Source organism: Lutjanus erythropterus, chromosome 23 (assembly GCF_056507025.1).
Source record: "Lutjanus erythropterus isolate fLutEry1 chromosome 23, fLutEry1.hap2, whole genome shotgun sequence".
In the NCBI taxonomy this organism is placed as follows: domain Eukaryota; kingdom Metazoa; phylum Chordata; class Actinopteri; order Lutjaniformes; family Lutjanidae; genus Lutjanus; species Lutjanus erythropterus.
In genome coordinates this window covers 18,922,844-18,949,293 of record NC_139339.1, presented here as the reverse complement: position 1 = coordinate 18,949,293, position 26,450 = coordinate 18,922,844, and the positions used below count along the sequence as shown (strand labels likewise).

Sequence of the window (26,450 nt, the reverse complement as noted above, 5' to 3'; positions counted from 1 at the left end):
ATGGATTTTGTATCCACAGCAAATTCAGGACAGCCTCTTCAGCTGTCTCTTATGCAAATCAAGGCATTCTCCCTCATCCCTGCTACAACCAGGCTGCTGGTCATCTCTGCTTCACGTCCTACATTTATCCAGACATCAGTGCTGTGTGCTAATCAAATACCTCTGAACTCTTATTTTCAGTTTAAACAACATATAACTGGTGGTGGTGCTTGCATGGTGTATACATCTTTTCTATTTCACTTCTGTGCAATTTCAGCGTTCATCTTGTTCTCTGTACCTTTCCATTCTCATCTATTCGATCAGGCGCTCAGCAAGCATTGCCTTCCTATCCTATCTCATTCTAGATAAGCAAAACTGGTCAGTGGACCTCATGCAAAAACCTCCATGCTGCAACTCTGTCTATTCCAACGACCAGGCGATCGCTGGCGTTGCCTCCCTATCCTGTCTTTCTTCAAGTCAAGTGAAAACTGTTCAGTGGACCTCATGCAAAAAAAAATAAAAAAATAAATAAAAATCCTCTTGCTGCAACTCTGTCTATTTCCAATGACCAGGCCAAATGCCGGCATTGCCTCCCTATCCTTTGTTTCAAAAAAAAAAAAAAAAAAAAAAATCCTCTTGCTGCAACTCTGTCTATTTCCAATGACCAGGCCAAATGCCGGCATTGCCTCCCTATCCTGTCTTGGGCTACAAGCGTCGCCTATCTGTGCATCCCCGTCTGTTTCTTTGATCGTACACCTTTATTTCTTTAGTTGGTCTGACCTTCTTCCAACCCTATCCAGATCACCCTTGTTCATTCTTTCAGTATTGTCTAGTCCTCATCACAGTGTTTACTACTCCTCACCTCAGGCATACTTTTCCTTTTACCGACCCTCTGGTCATTCAGCCATTCCGTGGCTGCCTTCTTTTTTTTGGGGGGGGGTTTAGGTTTTTTTCCTTCAGTCACTCTACTTCCTTCTTCGCATGCAGCCTATTGCGGTAGACCCCACATTGGCCGTGCGCTCTCACCTCTGCTTGCACAATCCTAGTTGCCTATTTCACTCAGTCCATTGTATTCTGATCGCATTTCTTATTGCTAACTACCATCTCCTTTTCAGCTTGTTGTGCTTTCATTTTTATTTTGTGCCTAACTCTTATGGTTTATCTCATTAGAATCGTGCTGTCTACTGAGGTAAGGATGCATCATTTAATCTGAGTATCCTCTCTTATTATTATTTTTTGGGGGGGGGGTTCTCTTCTCTACAGCTTCATCACCCCCATTTATATATATATATATATATATATATATATATATATATATATATATATATATATATATATATATATATATATATATATATATACATATAGTATATACATATTGTTTCACCTCAATGGGGTCTAACCGCCAAAGACTGTTCATGTTTCATATATGTCATGCATGTGCCAATAAACCATTTCCCTTTTAGTCTCTCCTGATTGAAATGAAGCTCAGCGTAAGTTCAATCAGGAAGACCTTCTATTACACTGCCTTCATTCATAAATTTCCTTTACTCCAGCTCTCCCCTTCTATTCCCTCTAATCAGCTGTTTGTGGGCGTTCACCTTCGTCTTTACTATCCAATCAGATTTTGCCACGGTCGCGATAGCCAGTCAATTTGCTGCTGCCAAACTTTAAATCGCCTCTGTCTTTGCTCCATCAGTTGTCTTTCAGTCAGTAGCGTGACCCTCCTCCACCCCTCTCTCCTCCAGTCATTGGACCCAGGTAGCAGAAGATGTTCACCTCGATCCTCCCTGAAGCCCTCTCCTCCAGTCTTCAGGTCCAGGCAGCAGGAGTCTAGAGCCACACGGTGTTCACCTCGATCCTCCCGGACGCCCTCTCCTCCAATCCTCAGGTCCAGGCAGCAGGAGTCCAGAGCCACTTCACCTCACCAGTCTCTGCTTCGCACCTCTTCACCTCCACCACCAGTGTCTAGACCCCGGGGGGTTCTCTTCTCTACAGCTTCATCACCCCCATTTATATATATATATACATATAGTATATACATATTGTTTCACCTCAATGGGGTCTAACCGCCAAAGACTGTTCATGTTTCATATATGTCATGCATGTGCCAATAAACCATTTCCCTTTTACTCTTAGTCTCTCCTGATTGAACTTAAAGTGCTGAAAAATGAAGCCAACACTACATGTTAAAACAGCAGTTCCTCAAATGGTCACTTGAGACTCTAAAAGTGAGTCAATCCCCACAGACTCCGCAGTAAAAAGCTGAAACAAACATATTTAAAAACTAGCAAGTGGTGCCAAAAATGCTACCCAATAAAATCAGTTTGGTACGAAGACTACAAAAAATAAATCCAACTTGCTGCTAAATATAGCAGAGATAACATGGAGGCCTCATGTCAGCCAGTCTGTTGTTTAAGGCAGTAAATCCCAAATGTAAGGGTGGATCTAGAGGGGTGACATGGTGTGGCAGCCCAGTATTGGACAGATTTAGTTCAAAAATATAAATGAAAAGTTGTGGCTGGTTGGAAGTGTAAAAGAACCAAAACTCAAGTCAGCATGCAAGTGAATGCATCAAGAAATGGCTGCATGTGCAACAATAATGTAATGTTTTTGAGTTAAAGAATCTTCATTTGCCAAGAAAACGTGGTTGCTTACAATTAAATCAGCATATATAAATACTTTTGACACCCTTTATAAGCAACATTTTCTCTAAAATAATCATTTATATACTCATAGAAACATAATCTCTTCCAATAATCAATTATTATCCACTTGAAGTGTGTGGTTTTGCTGCGTTTGGGATGTTTCAAAAACCCAAAGCGCTAGCCTTTGATGTCCGGATGCGTTTAGTAACAGCATGGACAAATACTACAAACATTACCTTTAATGTCTCAGGATCTGCCCCTGTCCAAATGCAATAGATACAGTGCAATATTCTCATCCTCATTCATTACATCCTCTATAAACAAAACACTAGACTTTAGCTTGTCAGCCACCTAATTCATCCACTTCTCTTTATCTTCACTAAATACAGGATAGTCAAACATGAACCTGTATAGCACTATTCACAGTCTCAGTTTTTCCACCTTGTTCCTCTACCGCACAGCTGCTTCAGGATTTTCTTTTTAAAATATGACCAGCTGTATTCGTTCCCATCATCTCTTGGTGTCCCTTTCTCCTTCTCTGCGTTTCCCAGAGGATTTTGGGAAAGGAGAAGAGGAAATGCCATTGCCGACAGAGGAAACAAGATTCTAGCGAGGACATCGATAACGAGGCTCTCTTTCTGTCTCTTCATCTTCTCTAAACAGGACGTTCACATCGACGCCCATCATCATCACCACCGTCGCTGCCTGACAGCTTCCACCCTCCTCTAAACAACGTCAGAAAGAGAAAGTTGTATTAAGGTTTAGTCCATGATGACGCCAGCCTCTCTCGTTAGATAATCCTACCAGGTGTAAGGTTACAACCAGAGCACTTAATACTTCCATGAGAAGTAGGTTATAAAAAACAAGACAAAAGGGAACACAAACCAGTGGCATCTGATGCAGGTCAGAAAACTCTACACCCTTTGTTTTCTATGCAAGCCTTCACACTGCTGCTAACCTGTCATTACAGGTTGTCATGCTTAAAAATACCTAACTACAATGGTGTTCTTTTTCCCAGTGTTTTAACATGTCAGGTCTCAATAAAAGCATCAATTTTCATGTAATACTCGCGTCACCTGATGCACGCCAAGTAAGGTGATAAGCTACTCTGCCGCCGTGTGTTGAAATCGTCTACAGTCACACAAGAGACTCAGTGAGGAGGACAAATGTCAACTTCAGCATGACAGTACACCATTAGCTCACCATTACAGTGTTAGCATGCTGACATTTGCTCATTAGTGCTAAACACAAAGTACAGTTGAAGCTGGACTGAAATATTTATCTTAAAGTTTTTGCCATCATCCAACGTTTGGGTTGTCATTATGGGCGACAACTAGGGCTGAATGTTTTTAAAAACTGCTTAATTACAATTTGTTGCAATTTGTTTTTGACTGAAATTGCGATATGATTTGCAATATTAGAGGCACTGATAATTTTTTACATCATTATTCTTATTTTGTTTGAAAAATCCCACAATAAAATTTCCATAATTTATAAGTTACAAGGCAGGTTTATTTCCTTCTTTTCTTTTTTTTTTTTTTTTTGGCAATATTCAACAAATGACTCAAAACAATGTCAAATGAGGTGCAAATTACTGCCATGACTATTGAAAAATATCCATGAATACATTTTTAATTGGTTAAATTCTTGACAGCAATTAATCCATTAATGATTAATCATAAACATCTTACTCCAAATGTTTGTTGCCTCAGTGTTTTGTTTTGTTATTTATGTTTTGTATATCATTGTTTAATTGGCCCATTGGCAATCAGATCACCTTATTGGCTACTAAAATGCAGATGACATGTTTAGATATTAATTCAAATTGCACTCAGTACTCAGCTACGATTTTAAAAGTAACTAAGTAGATTACAGCTTGTAATGCATACTTAATATAAGAGTAAAAGTGCAGACTTAAAAAATCTACTCATAAAAGTAGAAGTACCCCCCAAAAAACTACATAATTAAAGTAAGTGGAGTATTTGTAATTAGTTACTTCCACCCCTGAACATCAGCATGCTAAGTTGCTCACAGTGACAATGCTAACATGCTGATGTGATACAGTAACATTTACACTATGTTCACCATCTTAGCTTAGTGTGTTAGCATGCTAACATTTACTAATTAGCTCTAAACATAAATTACAGTTCAGGCTGAACTGAAATATTAATCTTGGTCAAAGTCGTTCACATTTTTCTGTGGTTTGGGTTGTGACTGTGAGTGACTGATTCGGGGTAAAAAAAAAAAAAGAAACAAAAAAACCCCACAAGTAGCCTAGAGAGGAAACCGCAAGAATGCTAGCAACACTGAGAAGCTGTGCTTTGATGTATAACATCAGCTTGCTAACGTACTGATGTTAATTAGGTCACCAAAGTGGTGAACAGACAGTCACTGCAGTTCCTAAAAAGCTCAACCACTCTACCCAAAGGACAACAGCTCCCTGCCAATATTCACTTCCTGTTTCTTTGATCACTCGCTCTTATCTTCCTGTTTCCTACCTCAATGCATGTTCACATATTACCTCCTCAACATTACACGATCACAGAACAAGGACCAGAGAGAAGTAACGCAGACAAAAAGACAAAGGAGATCAGAGGAGTGAGCGTGTATGAAACTCATGTCGACAAGGTTACAAACAGTAAAAGGTGATTCATGTTTTTTGCCTCCTGCAGTTTAAAAGACGGGCTGTTATCTCGTCTCCCAAAGGTCCTGAGCCCCAACTCTGCAAGTTGATAGAACAAAGAGATGATCTTGGTTTGAAGAACACTTTGGGGAATCTGGCTTGGGGAAAAATATATCAAAGCACTTTTTCAATGATCATTTTCTCACACTGATGTCCCAGAAAGAAAAGAGTAGAACAAGAGTGTTAGTTTTCTTTTTGTCTTTAATAGAATATAATAATGCATCTGTTAGTGCATCTCAATCTTGATCAAAGAGCTTCTGCAGATTAATGACTCTTTATGAAATATAGCAAATGCAGAATGTACGTTGTGTGTATCTACAAGCGTCTGCATACAAATGATGTCACCAGCTGGTATATGGACAAGCATTTTGAGGCCTTGAGTTTGGCATTGTGGGAGGTCACCATCTTGGATTTTTGCAACCAGAGCCTGTGCAGTACTGCCACTTGGACTTTGCTCACCTTTTGGTTTGGTTTGGCTCACCTGTTCAGCAGGAATTGATATAAGCCAGACCTGCACAGAATCAGGCCAACAATTTTTCTTTCTTTCTCTCTCATCTGTTTTGGCCTTTATTGGAGAGTATAGCTTGGAGATGGATGGGAAAGGAAAAGGGTGAGAGACAGAGGAGGTGACACACAATAAAGGGCAACAGGTCAGAACCAAACCCGATCCGCTGCTGAGGACTCAGCCTCCGTACATGGAGCACAGGCTCTATCAAGTGAGCTAGCGGGACGCCTCACGAGGGCTGAAAATAGTTGCCTGCTGCTGCTGGAAACAAGGTTTTTATACAGACTGGAGTTATGGGCCAAAAAAATCGAAATAATCTAAAATAGACCAAAGGGCTTCCTAAAGCTCTGGGGAGCTGCAGACTTGGGTAATACATCAAGTACGCACCATAAATAAAAAAAAAAAAAATATTAGTAGATTTTCAGCCAGAGGGGAGGACAATGATAACAAAAAATGTCACACAAATCAAGTGTTGATATAATTTGTGTGTTTTAGTTTAGTTTTATTTTCTTATTTTACATCAAAGGTCACTTAACAAAGAACATCTGTGGTCCTGATAAAAGTATAGAGTTGAAAATGAACATAAACAAGTCATTTTTAAATTAAACATGTAGTCTTTGGTTCCTCCTGCAGCTTTTAGACATTCTTAAGACGCTTGTAGCCTCCTACGAGTGGTTAGTGGACTCTAATCTATGATAATTTCTCTAGGCTCAGTCCCAGTGACGCTGGAAGCCAAGCATCACATTGCTTCTGCTGCAGAATGTTGCCGCCTTTATTCAGTAAAGATAGTTGAGATGTTCGATAACGACCATGAGCAGAGCACAAGATAACTGATTCACCGCCATGTGGGGCACAAAGTCAAATGGTATGTTATCATTATCAGATAAGGATCAGAATTCACTGAATTTTGCATTTCAATACTTCTATTTAAACCCGATTACAGGAAGGATGTCTCACTTCAAGTTATAAATCAGTCATGTGTCTGAACACAAACACACTGAAAAACAAACACGAAAATACACCTATTACTGGATTCGATTTAGAAACATTCAGGTGCATAAACCACCTTAAGTTTTAAACTTTGTTTTGAGGGCTTCATTTAGGAGCATTGCATAAATCCTCTGGAAAACTAAGGATTTCACAGCAGTTATGGTCATAATATAGCACAAATGGACTTCAGTTACTATGGATACACTTCACTGATGTCATTTTAGTACTTCTAGTACTCGCTGCCTCTACAACACATCCTTTTCATTGCCAGAAATCCTTTCTTAAACTGTGAAAGGGCCTATTTTAAACATAAACCACAGTCTTTTCCTGAACCTACCCACAACCAAAAGACAACTACCGCGGGGTTTTTTTTGTGCCTAAATTTAACCAAACTGTGGGCGAATCCTGAAAAAATCTTTTAAAAAACAGAAATAAGTAAGGTGTCATGGAGTGCTACTGTGCTAAATGAGGTGCACATGCAAAAGAGTTTCACAAATCTCAGGTTCTGTTCCAGACACGATCATTATTGTCAGTTAGTTAGTCTATGCTAGCCAGCTCTCAAAAATGTAAAAAAAAAAAAGTCAAACTGGACAGAAGATAAGAATGTGTTTCTCCACAAAGAATATAGAAAGCAAGTACATTGAATCCAGCCATGAAAATATACACAAGCGGAGGATGTGGCTAGACGTAAGCTAATGCTAACTGACAAAATCAGTGTGAGAAATCTGCCTTGAAATGAATTGTAGATGAAGTGATGAAGAAAAAAAAAATACTGTGACAGCAAGAAAGAAGAAAAATCAAGAGTCAACAATATCTGGTGAGTATAAATCTATCATCTCTAACAAGTGACCAGTGGGTTTTTCTGTCCTGAAAATGTGTCTTGGTGTCTCCTCCTCTTCAATCACCATTGTCTCACATCCCACAAATTGTTTCACGTTTAAGGGACTGTTATGACGAGGAAAATGGTCACTAAGGATGCATTTAGGGAATACCTGAGTAGCTAAGGGCAAACACTTGGAGATTCAGTTTAAGTGGGTTTTTGCAACTGGGCACAGTGTTTTAAACATCAAGTTAGGAAAAATGCTGAAACAAGGCGTTAATGAGCCACAGGTTCGTTTGTTCTCGTCTCGTTCTCCCTCCCTCCAGAGGACGGAACAGAGAGGAGCTGTGATGTAACCGCCATCTGCTTCTGTGGCACTTTGACATACGTTTGCTGTTGTGGAGACATGCTGTAGCATGACAGCATACAGCGCTATGTTTTATATTCTGTCAGACAGCATTTTCTCTGTTCAGCTTCATGTGAGGAATTCATGTTTTACCTCCTTTGATCCAGTGTTCTTTTCCCACTTTTTTGCTTTATTTATTGCGACAGTGATTTAAACCAGAGCAGAAATGAAGGAAAAAGCAGAGAGAAGAGGACAAACAAGCAGCGTTGTTACATTTTTGCATGTAAAAAAAGCATCTAGATGAAATTAAATTTTGAATTTAACCAGTGAAACACTGACTATATCAATATAAGTAACAGTTTATGATAGACAGATACTCAGTACACAAGATTGCAATGATGCAAGCCAAAGCGATCAATTAGGTTCTATACACTTTGCAAAACAAACACAAAGCAAGGCACACTAATTAGATTAGTTTCAACAGACCCGTGTTATGAAAATCTAAAAACTAAGCGCCAATCAACTGATTCTTGCAAGCTGTAAAATTTTGCACACTGGCCCTTTAAATGAGCAAACAGCATACAAGAAGGACCTCATACTTCAGTAAAAATCCAAAAAAATCATAAAGTCATAAATGTATTTTTTTGCCACCTCAAGCATGCACTCAAAGCACTTTAACAGACTCCAACTGGTGCAGAATTCTGCTGCATAAATTTTAACAACAGAGTTAACCATCTTTCACCGGCTGCCTGTTATGTTCTGATTTTAAAATTCTACTGATCGCTATTAAAGCATTAAATGTCCTTGATCCAGATTATAACAAGGATTTATTGACTCCTGTTTGGCCCCCTGTTGAGATCAGACAAACTGCATCATTAACTTTCTTTTATTGGAGAGGAATATTTAATATGTTGTTATGTTTATAATCACCCCACTCTTGCTATTTTACATTTTTAAACTTATTTAAAAAGTTATTTTATCCCCCGGTGTTTTATGATCCCTGTGTTGTTTTTATTTGTTTCTGTTTTTATCTGCTGGTTTTTTTTTTCCTACAAAGCACTTTGTAATCTTGTTAGAGAAGAGCTTTATAAACAAAGTTGATCATTTACTATTACAGTGTAGGTAGCAGCCATAAATGTGGACTATAGACAAGTACATTTCCAAATTAACTGATACCATTTCATTTACTGATTTTTTTAACAGGGGAAGTCAATATTTATAAACTTAACTGTGAATGTAACAGGGCCATTTTACATCTGGGGACTGCCCGTTGTTCTGATGGTCCATTATACCAAATCCACGAAAGCCAATTTGTCCGACAGCCTGTTATCCAGAAAACATGGCCATTTGTTTTCAGGATCATGGAGTGTCAGACAAATGGCTTTGGTACAATTGAACTGTTGAGGTTTTGGAATAATAGACTGTCTGAACAATGGAATGGCATCATCCATCGACAGTCCTTGGACAGATATTGTAAACAAGTCCAACGACGTGAACAACAAAATAGCTTTGTCATCCTTAAGGCTAAAAAACTAGTAAGTTTTTTGGGAAGACTGTGATGCACCCGCACCTCCCAAACAATTATCTCCAGGTCAAATCTGCACCCGTCCAGAACCAAGAACTGCAACCCGACCCACACCCGTGTCACTTGTGGCCTTCGATGATGTGTCCTCCACTGGCTACTTTTGCTTTTAAGCCGTCCATTTAAGCCAGCAGCCAGCTTATAATTCTGTCAGTGAGAGATTGACAGAAATTGTTTTGGGGGCAAAAGGTTCTGTTGTAGCCTTTCACAATAAAGGCTACAATTAGGCTTGATATTAGTGAATATAAATGTTAAAAAACACTACACATTAATTTTAATTCTAATTTCTCTAAGGACAAAAAAAAACATTGTATCATGTTATATTTTTTCACTTGCTGGCCACCCACAATTAGTTGATTTTTACCGTGTCAATTTATATAAATATATTCTTTACCCGTTACCCAACAGTTTTGCGGGTCACCTGGTGACCTGGTGCAGAAAAAAAATGTTGATACACTGATACCAATAAGTTTTCTTCAACACCGGCTCCTGAACAGTACTTTTTTGGTACCAATTTTATAAAATCCATTTTAACGAAAAGAAAATTACATTACACATCGCAATACAATTACAGAAAGAAAGGAAGTAAGCTCTTCAAAGACCTGGGAGCAGCTGGAGAAACTGTTTTCTCCAGGACATTCACACATAAAATGACACACCGTCTCTGCAGACGTCAGTACAGACGAAATGGTGTGAAAGGGCATGCAAAAAGCAAAAACGGTGTTGGGATAGCACACAAAATGTCTTCAGACAAGGCATGCTGTTAACTGCAATTTGGTGAGACCAGGCGGACCAGTGATCTTCAGTGTCAAATTTGAATGTTGACATTTCTCTGATATCGTCACCCTAAAATCTTATATGAAAGAATAATAAAGCTTTGATCGAAGTGTGCAACAAGCATGCAGATAAAGTGTGCCATGTTATTAAGCATCATAAGAGTCAAAAGGTAAAAGGAAGTGTCACCATGGTGACAGCTCTGACCTCGCCAACCCCGGACACGACCATCCATCTTAGGATGAAAGGCGTGTTGGGATGTGGGCACCATTTAGGGGCGGGCGGGGATTCCTCTACAGGGACATGACAGGAAATGTGGAAAATGCCAACTGAGGCTTTGATGAGGGAGCGCTGCTGCCTCCGACATCCTCCAGACTGACACCGTCATGTCAGAACTGTCATGTGATGGCTTCAAATTATACAGTTTAGTGCTTATCATTGAATTGGGTTTTTTTTTATGATGCACTACATTTACTAAAATGTCTTTAGAGACAACCACAAACTGTAACTTCTTCACTGAATCTATCTGAATACAACGACTCTTCGTCTTTGAGAATAAATTCCTGGAAAGTTCCTCTCCTCTTCCCTCCTCGTCTTTGACATGCTGCCTGCTGCTTGTGTAACAGCACTAAGTCACATTAAGAAGTGGATTTCTGGACAGATAACATTAACCTGACAAGGCAAATCTTCTTAAAACCAAGGAAACTGCTCACAGCAGAGTTTAGTAAGCACAGCACGGAGTGGGATTTAAAAAGCTGATGTCGCACAGTGAGTCCCAGTAATGTCTTGGCATATCTCACCTATTATCTAATGTACCTCAAAAATTGAAAATTAAACAATTAGTGACATAAAAAAAAACCTTGTCAAAACTTATTGTGCAATGATAGATTTTAGTCTTACATAGAATATAATAGAATATATATTAAAACATGAGAATACTGAAGCTGCAGCAATACGGCTGTTTTATTTGTATTTATACAACAATTGAATCTTATGGCAAACGCTATATTAGGCTATGGTTACACAAACAAACAAAACAATAGATTTATGGTTAGCTTTGTTCTCCTCAGATTATTTGTTGATGTTGACTATGTAAACAGCAAACATAATGCCAAGATATAGTTTATCATTTGAGGAAACAGGTATTTGTTTTCTGTTCAAGAGTTAAATATGAATATTGATACCGCTCTCTTGCGGGTGCCTGAGGTGCAGTAAGGTTTCACTCTCACTGCGCTCCAAGAGGTGAACCTTGGTCAACTTTTCTATTTCCTGAAATTTGATATGCTATGTGCGTAAATTGGGACTATATATGTACTGCTAACCTAAGTAACATTAGCTTAGCACTTACAAAGCTCATATTAGTAATCACTGAATCTATCAATTTCCATGAATCATTAGCAAACCATTTTTATAACATAAGTTAACTTGAGATATGACTATATGTTGATTTGCAGGTCTGTAACATCTTTTAACCATCTTCAAAATTTGTTGTTTTTTCCAACATAGATGAGCTCACCTTGCTCACCTGCTATTGAAGCATGGAGCAAAAAGGGGTGGGGCTTAGCAGCAATCAGCAGCTCAGAGTTACTGCAAAAAAACTTGAAACACTGTACTATAACAAGTACATTTTACTCAAATATTGTAGTTTTTACTACACCTCATTTGTCCTTTTAGTTACTAGTTACTTTTCAGATTACTATGTCTCATACTACTCCTGTCCAGTGAAACCTGTTAAGCTTTGTGTACTAAAAACCCTCATGAATGAGCTGGAAAATGCATCATCGCAAAGCTGAAAACAGGCTTTTTCCTAATGAAAAGTTAAGTTACGTGGTTAGGATACAGCAGTAAAATACAACATACACATTAATGAAGCAGTAATATGAATCCAAAAACATCAAATACTATAGTAAAACACTAACATGGAGTATTTCTAAAGGATCTGAATACTTATTCCAACCCTGGCTGGCGAGGCTTGTGACTAAAACCCCCAAAGCGACACGGCTAAACTACAGTCAGGATCTCGGAGATTGTCAGAGACAGCCTGCCATGTGAGCAGAGGTCCAGAACGATCCTCCAGCCTCAGAAGTCAGTAAATCAGCCAGACGCTGACGTTCGTGGCCAACCAGCGGAAGATCCATCACCAAGTCTGAACGCTGACATGCACACATGGAGCTGCCAAGGACGACACAGATGTACACGGGCGTATAAAGCAAGATGGATACACGCAGACAGACAGACTGACACTGCAGCTCTTTACCTTGCACTGTTTTTCCATGTGTGAGTGAAGATGGAGGTGCATCACTGAGGTGCCAAGAGCAACATAAGTTAGTTAGAATTTGAAGGTAGATACAAAGAAAAGCAGGTCTGGCTCTCTAATGACGGAATTACTGACTCACTTCACACAATATTAAAGGATAAGTTTGGACTTTTTGAAGTGGGGTTGCATTTTAATATATTTTGGCCATCTAAAAAAAGCCCATTAAAAAAACTAAACAATATGAGGTTATTTATACACTATATTTTCACACTGTATATATATTTTCACTGCTTTCCTTTGCTATCAGTCAGCCTTTTCCAACAGGAAATCACCGTTATATAAGCTGAATATCACACTCTCCAAACCAACTAAACTCCATTGACAAAACCAGTAATTTTACCTTGCAGAGCAGAGGATTCGCTGGTCTACTGCTGCCTTGATCAGTCAGTTTGTTGGTGTTATTGTGTGACTTTGTTATTTTAAAATGTCAGTCAAGATTCACCAAAGTCATGCAATAATGCATGACTCCCATGAAATGTGTGAGGTAAAATGACTGTTTTTGTTAAAGGAGTCTGGGGTGGTATTACAGAACCTTCCTATCTTAAGTTTAGATAGGATTTTTCCAAAATCCTCACTAACTTTGGGAATCCTATCTTATCTCAGTTAGGAAAACCGCTAGGAAAAGTGAACGTTAGGACGTCTTAATGGTTATCCTAAAATTACTAGAGCTTCTTTAAGATTTTGGAATATTAGGATGCTTGTATTTTAATTAGGATAGGAACACTGACTTAGGAACCATTTTTCTTTAACAGTTTTTTTTTGTAGTCTAATTACCAAACAGTTAAGATAGGATAATATTTAATATTGATGGCTGCGAAGAGAGTGATACTTGGCTTTCATAATGGTGGTTTCCTGTCAGACAAGGCTGTAAAACAGTGAAGATATTCTAAATATAGTGTATAATTGAACGTACATTCATTTTTTAGGTGTCTAAAAATCTTTTGTTGCTGTCCCTGTCCACAGCAATATATTGCTTAGCTTCATACATCAGCACTCCTGCTGTTTCTCCAAACTGGGGTTGTGCTGGCAGCCATCCACTGCAGGTAATACACTGACGATGGATGAGTGCCTCATACAACATCACAGCAAATAATCCAAACTGTCCCTTTAAGATAGAGCAAAAGAGTGAGACAGGAGGAGAGAGAAAAAGATGGAAAGAGCCTTGTCCATGTTTCCACTGTTTTCTTTTCCTCAGATTTACACGAATGAACACTCTGAGGGTTCAAAAGTGGGAACCCTGTGGTTTTCCTGTCGTAACTCAATAAAGGTCTTCCCAGGACAAGAAGTACACGCAGAAATCACACAGACAGACACCTATAAAAACATGCAAATGTCTTTTTAGAATGGCTGCGTCATGCATCCACAAACACATGCACGCACATGCTAAAAACACACAACCACAGATGTTATCTGTCGTTTCCGGAGCACAGAGTGCCTGGCGTCTCTTTAGCTACTGATTAACAAGCCTCTCGACCACATCACCAACTCTACACACTGGTAGCTGCTTGTATCACTAAACTTTCTTTCTTTGCACAAGCAACAACTAAGATTTATACTGCCCCAAAGCACTGAACGATCATAACATATCTTCAGAGAGGAAACATCAACAATACTGGGAGTTATGGCTTTTTGTTCAGCCTGTAAAAGAAGTAAAAGTAACATCATGTAAACAAGTAAACTTTATGCATTCAACTTTTAGAATATGTGTAGCATTATTAGCAATAAAATTTGCCCAATAATCAAAAGTAGTAGAAAGGTGAGGGACAGTTTAGATGTGTTATAAAAGAAATCAAGTAAATAAAGCAGTTAAAGGGATAGTTTCAATACTTTCACCACTTTCTGATGGAAAACCCTAAATATTACTTTTTCCAAACCAACCAAACTCCACAGGTGAAATCAGCGAATCACAGAACACAAGAGTTGTCTGCTGCTCTCAGTCTGTTAGTTTGTGTTGTTGTGTAACTTTGGTGTTTTAAAGGGTTTAGTTCAGATTCACCAAAGCCAAACAAAAACCCACAATGGCTTAGTGGCTTAGAGGAAAAGTGGCTTAGAGAAAACACATGATATTATGTCACTCAAATGCATATATTTGATCCCAAGTGGCTGCTTTAAACATAGATCACTTCAGTGTACCAAAGGTTTAGCTTAGATTCACCAAAGTCACACAATAACACAAACAAATGACCAGATCAAGGCAGGGGTAGACCACCAACTCCTGCGTTCTGCAAGGAAAAATTACTCGTTTTGACTATGGAGTTTGGTTGGTTATGGAGAGAGTGATATTTGGCTTATATTACGGTGGTTTTCTGCTTAAAATTGCCATCTGATGGCAAAGTAAAGCAGTGAAAAATACAGTGTGTTCTTAAAAATGATAGATATCTTTGGCTGGACCTCTTTAAAGTGGTTAAAATAAATTTTGTTGCTGACCTTTCCAACATCGCTCAGCTTCTGTGCTCTTACTCATCTCTGCTGCTCAACCACCATCTCCTGTAGGTAATACACTGACTATAGACAAGTAAAATCCCATTTCAAATAATGCAAACTACCCCTTTAAAAGAATGGAGATTAAAAAGAAAAAAAATTCATGCCGCAGTCTTTGCTCTGTCAGGGCGCCACATGGCACAAAGCACCAATGCTGTGAATCCCAAAACTAACATGCAACAAATCTCTTTCTTCTCCATGTGGTGAGAAAATCCTCTCTGGGTAAACAAGCTAGAATAATAATAGTCTAATAATAAAAACTAGAGTCCTACAATCAGGAGGTTTAATCATCCATGCAGAGTACAGAATATCCTTCATGTGTTAAGCACAAAGACACACACAAAATCACTTCTAAAGACGATCTCACTTCATCACAGATATATTGGTATCAGTGTATATGTCGGCTAGTGGTGGAGGTACTCAGACGTTTGAATAAAGTAAAAATACTGCAATACTACAGTGTGGAAATATTCTAGCCCTCTATTCAAGCTTTTTCTTAAAGGTCCAGTGTGTTAGATGGCTCTATTGGCAGAAATGGAGTGTAATATTCATAGATATGTTTTCATTAGTGTATAATCACCTGAACATAAAAATCACTGTGTTTTTATTACCTTTGAATGAGATGTTTATATCTATAGAAGGAGTGGGACCTCCTTCATGAAGGCCACCATGTTTCTACAGTAGCACAGAATGGACAAACCAAATAGATAGTTTTAACTCTGTCATTAGTGTAAAAACATCCACACAGAACAATCAATTCAAGTATTTTTTGCCAGTTAAACAAGTTTTATTGTAATCGTTCTTTACACATAAGATCAAACCTGTTGATGACTTGTTACACTGATGTACACTGATCAGCATAAAAACTGAAACTAACATTGCTGAACTGATGAAGTCATTTACTGGATGTTCAGAGTCAAGTACATTAACACTTGCTGCTCTTCAGTTCTCCAGTGATTCAGACAAAACTAACTATTTTCCTCATTTTTTCTGCGGTGACGGCTGTGAACCTGCAGCTGGGAAGTACCCACTGTACGATGGTTATATAACTGTGAGCACCACTGATGGGAGATTACACACGGTTTGCGAGGACACCCTGAAGGCACCGGCGCTCGCTCACAAGCCGCCACAGCCACACACGTTCACACATGGACGACTGCGTACACCAGATGCCACAGACAGAAACCTCGAAGGCATCGTCAGAGAGAGGAACAGAGTGCAGGGTGCATAGACCTGATTCACATGAACGCTAAAATACGAGAGCTATTTTTGTGTCCGTCAGGGTGGAGATTTAGAACAACGTAGCCGCTGGAAATCAAACCCACGTGTTTGAATTTGCGCTAAAAATGGAGCTCAAAACAGGACCCCTGGAGTGACTTCCTTCACCCCACATGCAGCTTCTCCTCTGTCATATATTACTATAAAACTAAAAAGGAACATTTACACAACAACTACAGGGTTTAAACTAATAGAGCTGTATTTAAAAATGAGATGACAGGGAACAGAGAGGCATAGCAAGAAGCTGTAAATATATGAACCAGGATCAGGTTTTTTCTGAAGAATGTTAAAAATCATATAACTTAACTCACACATGGTGCCACTGACAATTTATAGCAATTTTCATGAGAATCCATGATGTAAAATTGTGTCTATTACTGTGCTCGATTTAAGATTCGATCATCTTGTCATTTTAGCTAAAATATAACCATAACCCATGAGTCTTAGCCACTGAAATACTGTCAAAGCCTCATGGGACTAGTTGAATTCTAAAAAAAGTAGTATGAAGCCACTGAAAAGCATTTCAGAGCAGTGTTATTATTCATTCTAATTTCATCTTTATTTAAAAAGGATAATGCTGGGAAAAGTCCAACACATTCTTGGTGTGTGGCCTCATGACACTCTAGCGTCAGTGCCACTTTTGCATGTGCTTTCAAAATAAAACTTTCTAAGAAAAAACAAGAGGAAAGGAAAAGTTCAAAATAAGACCTTGTCTTTGTCTGGCATGTGTTCCCTAGACATAAATGAGATCAATTTAAAACCAATATGAGACTTTGACCATTTTCTCACACTTATTTGAGCCCAACTGAAGATCTTAAATGTCATTTTTTTGTCTCACTGTAAAGATATTAAATAATCAGCTCTTCAGATAACAGTGAGATCTAAAAGAAAACTCTGTTGTCTTAAATGAGATCTGAATTTGTCTCAGTGGTCAAATTAGAGTCCTGTTGCTCCATACAGAAACCTCTGAGACACCTAGAGACAAAACAATATTAAACGAGACAACAACACTAATAAAAAAAAGTCCAAACTGCCAATGGAGCCTCTTGCTATATAATTTATGTAACTGTCCATGAAGTCGGATGTATTAGTTCTCTTATTTTAAATTCCTTCTGTAGACTATAGTAAGAGGCAGCAGAAAAGAACATTAAGAGCTGGGGACAGACAGCAAATATTATATAGTTTACTAAAAATAAATAAATAAATAAATGCATGTGCAGAAATCCCAGCCAACAAAACAATGAGTAAGCAGTTTGTCAAGAAGCAAAAGTTGTCCAACCAGGCAAAAAAAAAAAAAGATTGAATGCATTATGGGAGATCCAAATTGCATTAATAAATAAAAAGTCATGATCGTACAACTTTTACTAAAGCTGCTCAATATAAAGCCCAAATATTATAATTAAAAAGCTTTATAAATTACATCCTACCTCAGCAAGACTGACTTTCTTTGTGGCACAAAGCATTGAAGTCTTCGCTGTCCTGCCCGCGTTGTGGTAAAAACCAGAAATAAACAGCACCGTCTTGAGCGTGTATTTTTCTAACTGAGTCAGAGGGAAACCTGAGATGACCTGGAGGTGACACTGGAGAAGAGGCCGAGGTGGGATCTGATCCTAAACCAGCAGAGACACATGTGGCTCCAGAGCCCGGGGACGACAATCAATACACCATCTCTGAGCGAGTCACACCCTCGTGGTTCTACTCAGCTTTCATCACTGACAGCCACGCCCTCGACATCATCCTCTGAAACTGCAGCAGCTCCATCTTCATGCCTTCAGCCCTCCCTCTTATAACACATGGTGCTCGTTATTAAGCCCAGAATCCAACATGTTAGGTAACATCCTCACCAGTAGAATAAATCATCACCCATTTCCACACACGCTGCAGATTTCTTAACTTACTTCTTTAAGTAAACTTAAAGTCTGAGCAAAGTACAAACCAGTAATGCACATATACTTTGACAAATATGTCACAGTATTCAGAAAGTTAGACAGAAGCTAAATTCAATGCTGTTAAATCCTAAATACTAGGTGTAAAACTGCATCATCCTAATGGAATCAGAGGTAAGAAAAAACAGCTCCTTCCTAATTCATTTAGAGATAGAGAAATAAATGAATAAACTGATGTTCAAGACTAAAATCATAAATTTACAGCAAAAAAAAAAAATCTGAGTCATACATTTTTGTGAGAAAAAGAACTCATGTCAAAATGTTAAAAAAAAACTCAAAAAGTGTGTTTTTCTGTCTGGGAATACAGTACAAAGGTGATACATTACATAACAATACAATTTATAAATACAATAATACTTTTAATCCCAAATACCCTTTTCTTCTTTAATTATGTTCATCTTCATTGTTTTACAGTTAATTGCTTCTTTCCTTGTTCTGTTTTTGTTATTTCCCAGAAGTCTCACTTATTTTAAATCTTTTTGCACATTCTAATGAAGAGAGAAGAGATGAGAATGTGTTTTACAGGCATGATTCACGCTAAATATAAGTAGCCAAGTCAGTAAGAGATCAAATGATAAGCTTTTCTATGAGGCAGAATTGCTGTGAACGCTGAAATAATCTGATTTACTTACTTAACCCCACAGTGAGCAGAGCTAAACAACAATCCACACATTCACTCAGGAGTTCCCTAAACTTTTTCATGTCAAGAGCAGGTTACACCATGGACCCCCAGTCTGAGAAAGAATCCCCTCTGAGTAACTGTTTTTAACATTTCTTGAACATAAGTCCTCACAATCAATCATTGATCAAACTAGATCACAACAAATCACAATAATTCAAAACAGCCACTCCTGTTTCCTCCCTTTCCCGTTCTAACTTCCAAGAAATGTGCAGAAAATTAAAATAGTCTGTTTTTCCTTTTGATGGGAATCCCATAGCACAGTGGTGCCCAACCCTGGTCCTCAGGGACCCCTGTCCTGCATGTTTCAGAAGTTTCCCTGCTCCAACACACCTGATTCAAATGATCAGCTCATCATCAAGCCTCTGCAGAAGCCTGACAACAACCTGATCATTTGAATCAGGTGTGTTGGAGCAGGGAAACTTCTGAAACATGCAGGACAGGGGTCTCTGAGGACCAGGGTTGGGCACCACTGCCGTACCACAACCAAGGACCTTAGTTTGAAAACCACCGCATTAACTAACAAACTATAAATAAACAGAAAAGTCTGAATAAATCTTATATAAAATTCTTACCTGGGTAATAAGTGTTCTTCTGAGCAGACCCAACATCAATCACGAGATGTCTTGTGATGTGTTAGACTTATCATCTCTGTCTTTTATATTTGCTCAGAGCAGAGGAGGACAGGAAACGTGGTGAGATGGTTGTCTATTAGCTTCCTCCTCTCTTATCTCTTCGTTCTTTTTAATTCACTCATGACGGACTGTTTCAGTGACGTATAGGCTTGATGTTCACATGCAGGTTGGCACAGAAAACACCATAACCAGAATTAGATAAGGTCTTGGTTGTGATGGTGGTGGTGCATGCTGGCAGCACCAGTCTGCAGCTGCAGATGCAGCTAATTATGTTGATAAAGAGAGGTGGTGGTGAGTGATTGGCTCCTGTGTGGGTTGAGGGTGGGACTGGTATCAATAAGCCTCACTGATTGGCTGACGTGAAACAGGACTGAGTTGCTTTGTGGATTTTAATCTGATTGGATGATTGCGAGAGGCAGATAAATATATGAATGGACAGCAACCAAGTGACAATTACTAATAAATCAACAGAAGAGGCTGAAGTAGATTTCTGACTAAAGCTCAATAAATATATTTTTGGTTGTCCGTTGAGGCTTGAAGGATCAGTTCATCCAAATTATATAAAAATATACTTTCTTATTAAGGTCAAATCAGTAAGTTTTTTCCTTGCACAACACAGGAGTTGCTGTTCAACTGCTGCCCCGATCGATCAGTTTGTGTCATTGTGTAACATCTGAACTAATCTTTTAAAAGACTGAAGTCACACAAAAAAACAACAAACTAAGAGGTTGAGGCAGTAGCAGACCAGCAACTCCTGTGTTCTGTGGGGTAAAATGACTATTTTCACCTATGGTGTTTGGTTTGTTTGAAGAGAGCAATATTTAGCTCATACAATGGCAGTTTCCCATCAGAAAAAAACTGTCTGACAGCCAGGTAAAGCAGTGAAAATATTTTAAATATAGCATGCACTTTTACACTTTTAAGAGGACCTTTCTTAAAGTAGGTAAAATACAATTTGTCACTGACCATGTCCACAGCAGTACCTTGCTTAGCTTCTATGCTGGTACTCCTTTCTGCTTCTCCAAACAGGGGGCATGACCTCCATCTATAGATAATACACTGATTATTGATAAGTGTCTCAATCCCACTTTAAAACAACCAAACATTCCTTTACACTCCATTTAGTAACCTTTAAAAAAAGTAAGTTATGCACCTTAAGGACTAATTCTTTGGAAGAAAGTATTTCCAGTAAAACTACAATCAACAGCAGTTGAGTTTGTTTTTATTTGATTATATTTTTGACACTTATTTTTTGATTTACACCATTAATACCATTAATGATAATTATATGTATTTGGGTAACTTGGCTGAACTGACCTTTGACTGTAATCCATGATATTAATTTTATATTGAGAGGAGTTCGCTCTTCAAACATCAGTATGCACGGCAAGACTGACCAGTAAATCAATCATCCCTTACCTTTAACGCATTTACTTGACATTGGATCGCCTCACAAACACGTCAACAACAGCATGAAAACCGACACCAACATCTCAACAAGCTGCTGCATCAAGTGCAGAGGTCACAGCCACCACATCCAGTTCATAAACACCACAAAGTCTTTAACTTTAATGGGATCTGGCTGCTTCTTGGAGCCAAATAAAGTTCCAGACTCAGATCCACAAATCAACAAGACAAGCAAGAAATATGACTGAGCCGTAAAAGCTGAACGTGGCCGTGGCAGAGGCTGCAGAGACAGATGGGCTAACAGTAGAGAAAGGCAGAAAGGTTCTGCTGAGAGCGAAACTAGAGATGACAGATGGCCAGATGCAGAAATAATAGTTTGAGAGAAAAGTGATGCAGCTGTCTGGTCATGTCTGACAGGAAGGAAAAACAGAGACAGAGAGGGTGATAAATTCATGCTATCAACATTAAGATTTAGCTGGACTTGGTTTGGTCTGTCATGGCTAAGTGACGACGATAACAAAGAAGCACCATGGTGTTATGACACCAATGGAGAGTGTTCTCAGTTTTACTTCCCACAAGCAATGTACCGTGATACTGTCCATGGTAAGTTTTGTACATCATGTACTGACTAATGCAGCAGCACTGTAGCATACTGACAATGCTACTGGCCATACTACAAAAAGTAAACTTGGTACAGCATACCATGGTACAATTCTACATTGTACAGTTGTGCAAGTAAGGTATCACGTGAACAAAAAGATAGGGTGGATGTGTGGTAGCTCATACAACAACATCCATAACAATGTTTACAGTGTAATACAGTATATTTTCAAATTAAAATATGAATTATTACGTATGTTGGATTGTCCTCATACCTAAACAAAGAATAGGCAGATTACCAAAACGACAGAATCCACTGGGCCATAAGTATGTTATATAATGTGACTGTACAGTATGTTATGATACATTATGTTACATTGTGACATGTTATGATATGTTACAATATAAGGCAAAGATATTGCCTTACCTTATGATCATTATGTTTTGTTATGTTGCAATAAGTATTACATTGCGATATTTTTACATTACATTTATTTTATGTTATGATATGCTATGGTACGTTACATTATGATATTATGTTAAAATATGCTATGTTATGATATATCATGTTACATGACAAGATTCTACATCACGAAATGTTACGTTACAAGATGTTTCATTAAAATACAATGTTACATTACATTACCATTACCTCCATTACATTACCTTCATTATGGTTTGTTACGTTGTGACAAGTTATATTACAGTGTGATATTTTACATTACAATATGTCATGTTACGTTACGTTACGTTACGATATTATGTTATATGTTGTTCCATATGTAGTTAGATTACAAGATGTGACATTAGAAGATTTTGTGTTACACTGTCATGTAATGCTATGTTACATTACAAAATATTACCTTACAATATTACGCAGCAATATGTTATGCTTCGATATGTTACAATTCAGTATGTTACATTATGAGATGTTATATTACGAGATGTTACTTTAAAATATGTTACATGTGAGCGAGATATCTTGCTCTGATAAATTTGATGAGGTGACGTTAAAATCCTGGATATTCTGATTGGAAATTCTCCATTCTTTTAGACATTTTATAGATTGAAGGATTAGTCAGGAAGTTAAGAAAATATTCAACAGATTAATAAATAATGAAAATAATCAGTAATTCTACATATTGTTTTAGTCAGTCATCAGATTTATTTGGCTGCACATTATGGGATTAGTTATTAGTTAAGCATTTAGGAACAGTTTTTCCTGATGTTTAAATTATATAACAGGTCCTTTAATATTTTAATTGCATGTGGTATTTCATAGCAGTATGATACAATATCATTTATTATTATTACGCATGGTAATTTGTACAGTACCATTCCTATTGTACCATCTATTTATGGGACTTTTTTGTAGGGGATGACAGCAGTTCTTGATCTTCAGTCAAGATACGGCCACAGCAAACTGCACTTCTACACACACACACACACACACACACACACACACACACACACACACACACACACACATGCAAGCATGCACAGATGCCAAAGCTAATACTCCATGCATCTGCACTGAGCTCACTTGTGAACAATGCCAAATTAGTGGATTTTAAAACTCTCACTCTCTAAAAAGCCAAAAAAATCTCCTCAGAAGCTCTTTAATTCTGTTCTAAGAGCATCTGGCAGCTCACAGCTCATACTTTTCATTTCTGGTTTGACAGCTTATCTTTCTTATTGCTGCAGATACAGAACAGACAGATGTGACCTCATCTTTCTGGCAGTTACAACTGAGTCCAATTTCAGGAATTTTTCAGTGATCACCAAAAACTTCAACAGGGAATGTTTTGGGTCGTATTTCGCAGATCTGCTGTTCAATTCTCTTGGGGCAGGTCAAGTAAGTCTGGACAAGTCCAACAGAAATATCTTGTCTTGTCAAGTTATAACACTTTATCCCTGGGAATTACGTCAATATTTGTAAGCGTTTCCCACTTTTATGCAGTAGACTGGAGTCTGGATTTTGTCATGCACCTGTAATTAACGTTCATGCCTTCAGTAACCAAAAATAATTTTAAAAAAATGTTGACATTGGAAATAAAATAAATTTTCACTGAAGGTGATCTAAGGTTCTGCAGAAAAGTCCAATATTGTCTCTCCTGTCTGGCAATAGGATTACAAGTATATTTCAACTCCAGCTGGAGTAACGGCCATATGGGAATTCTGTACAAGAAACTTCCTACAGCCCATGTTTACATTTATTGTTCAGCAGCAACCTCTAGTGGCCATAGTAATTATGACTGGAACATAATGAACATACATTAGGGTTATGGTTAGTTAAAAAGAAGTCAGCGTTGACTTTCACAGGGGACACGAATCCTGCTCTCCTGGTTGAAAGTTTTTGTTTGACCCATCCTTGACCCACACAGACTTTTTCACTCTTGAAAACACATAACGTGACTCCAATGGCATGTCAATAGATAATGCTAGAGGGACGCCAGCAGAGATTATGTTAGAGGGGTATTTACAGGGTCATAGTTTGAAGCATATGGACACTGACCAGGCTGGAAGTCCAGTAGCCAGACTTTCAGTTCACAGAAATGCTGAGCATTACAGTTGATGATTTGCACTGTTGTCTTCATCTTTTATTTTTGGCAGTTAAAGGTTAAAAGGTTAAAACTTCAAAATGATTCTGGTTACAGTAGGTCAAGTCTCTGTGGGTCAAGCCTCTATTGCAGCAAGTGACAGCAGTTCAAGATAAAACAAGTTCTCATTTCTGTGACTTCAGTCTGACTCAAGTCTTCAGCTCTTTAAGTTCCTTTTGAATAGAAAAGGGCTTCTCTTTTCGAGACATTTTGCACTGATGTTCAACAGTCATACATATTCATTATAGAGGAAGCAGAGACACATTGTCTGTTCCAACAGTCGCAGGAGACAGGCTGCACTACAGGCAGAAGACATTTGAGGAGACGGCACTGCTAAATTAGGGAAATTTAGGAACTGAACGAAAAGTGAGAATGCAGCTAAATGTCAAAACACATTTTATATGTACTGCACATCACAGCTGGATAAAACTTCTTGCAGGAAATTCATAACAAACCGTTTAAGGAAACATCTCTGTGGGAAAACAGCAGCTGAGCTGAGTGGATCTTCCGAATCTGCACACTCGCTCACTGTTTCCATGTATGAGGACAAACCTTTGGCAACCCTCAGTGTTACTGTTATGGTTCATATTCAATGTACAAGAAAACACGTCCTAATGAAGCATGACACCCCCATGATACAACAGCTCAGGTCTCAGCCTGTTGAACTGCATGTAAATGAACTCAGTGGCTTGTTGTCCTACATAAACACACACTGTACACACTGACACACACCCACGCACACTTTAAATTTAAAAGGGAGCAGCAGTGTTTTACAAACAGTGATCAGCTTGTAAAAGGTGTTGTATGTCTATATGTGTTGCACGTTACCTCCTGCAAAGTTTCACACATTTCTGTCAGCTTTCACCACCAGTGCATGAGGTGATAACAGCAGCTACGACCCTTTTACATTTCTGCTCTCACTTCTGAGCTTTAACAGCTGATCAAAATGCACAATGTCTTTTCTACACCAGAACAACTTTCTGTAAACCCATCAGCCTGTTCTTGATTATTTCCATTCTTTTAAAGTATGCAGTGTGTATGCATTGACTGACTTTTTGGCCACTTCAGAGTACTGGAAAGAAGTTGCGACCACAACATTAACATGAGGAGTTGTCAGCCTTTTTTTTTTAGTTTCAACAGTTGTAGTGACTTTTTTATTGTATCCAAACTGCAAGAACTACAAACAATTGTAGTTCCTCTGGACTTTTTTAAGCCCCTACTTCAGAGTAGATACCCTCCCAGTGCAAGAGTTATGTTGTAAGTGTACGATTAGTTGAACAAGTGAACATTGCCATAGACTGTACAGAAGTTATGCTGCTATATTAACAGCCAGCTGGCTTACGTTACTTCAGTGTTCCTACTGGTGGTGTGAAAAGGAATTCTTAAAGAGGCTCCCCAGTGGACAGTCCTCTGAAGGGAGCTCCCAGAACTGTTTGGTCCGAAAACACCTATTTAACCTCTAAAACCGATATGGCAAACTTATTAGAAAACAGTTTCCTACCTATACATCCAGCAGAACATGGTGCAACATTAGCAATCAATTGCAGACATGTGCCTGCCCACAATATGCATTTAAGTCCAATTTTTGTTTTCTTTTTGCTCCATTTTTGGCCTCCTCCACCTCTTAAAACTGCTATATATTCACCAGCTACTGTGTCTGTCTGCTATTGTTGCTGGACAGGTAGTGTACTGTGGATCTATGAGAGCTTTTTAGTTAAAAACAACCGCCTTGAGAGTTGAGGCTGAACCAAATCATGAATGTAACAGGTGTGAAACACTAAAACATTATGTAAAGTTGAGAAGAAGCAGAGTCGTGTAATAATTCTCGTTGGGTTCTACATTGTGAGAGATGCCTTTTACTGTTATGTAGTTGATCGTTAAAGCTGAGGTTGGTAACGCTGGAGTAAACTAGATTTTAAAAGTATCCAGCTATCTCAAAAATTGTTTGCTGTGGGGAGAATTTCAACAACTATTACAAGAAAAGCTTCTAAAATACATTACCTACCCTAACTTTAATATAAAGAAGTATTGATTAATGCATCTTTAAATTGATTTTGAGTCTGATTCTGTATTGAAGGTATTAAGTTTCCTTCACATAAAAAACATGCTGCTAGGCCATTAATAATGTTAATCCGCAGTAAGTCAACACACATTACAGTGAGGTTTAACAGGCTGCAGGA

The 26,450-nt window shown here is 38.3% G+C and overlaps 1 protein-coding gene across 3 annotated transcripts in view; it reads right to left on the bottom strand.

Moving 5' to 3' along the window:
- The window catches only part of arhgap36 (Rho GTPase activating protein 36), a 112,628-nt gene that overhangs the window by 84,424 nt on the left and 1,754 nt on the right, over window positions 1-26,450 (bottom strand). Inside the window, exon 1 of one of the 3 annotated variants that reach the window (XM_084712523.1) lies at window positions 19,604-19,859. The exons of the other annotated variants lie outside the window; for them this stretch is intronic. Within the exon in view, the coding sequence (XP_084568649.1) occupies window positions 19,604-19,639 (36 nt within the window). The 5' untranslated portion in view covers window positions 19,640-19,859. Of the gene's footprint in view, window positions 1-19,603; window positions 19,860-26,450 lie in introns of those variants that run through there. 3 annotated transcript variants of the gene reach the window in all.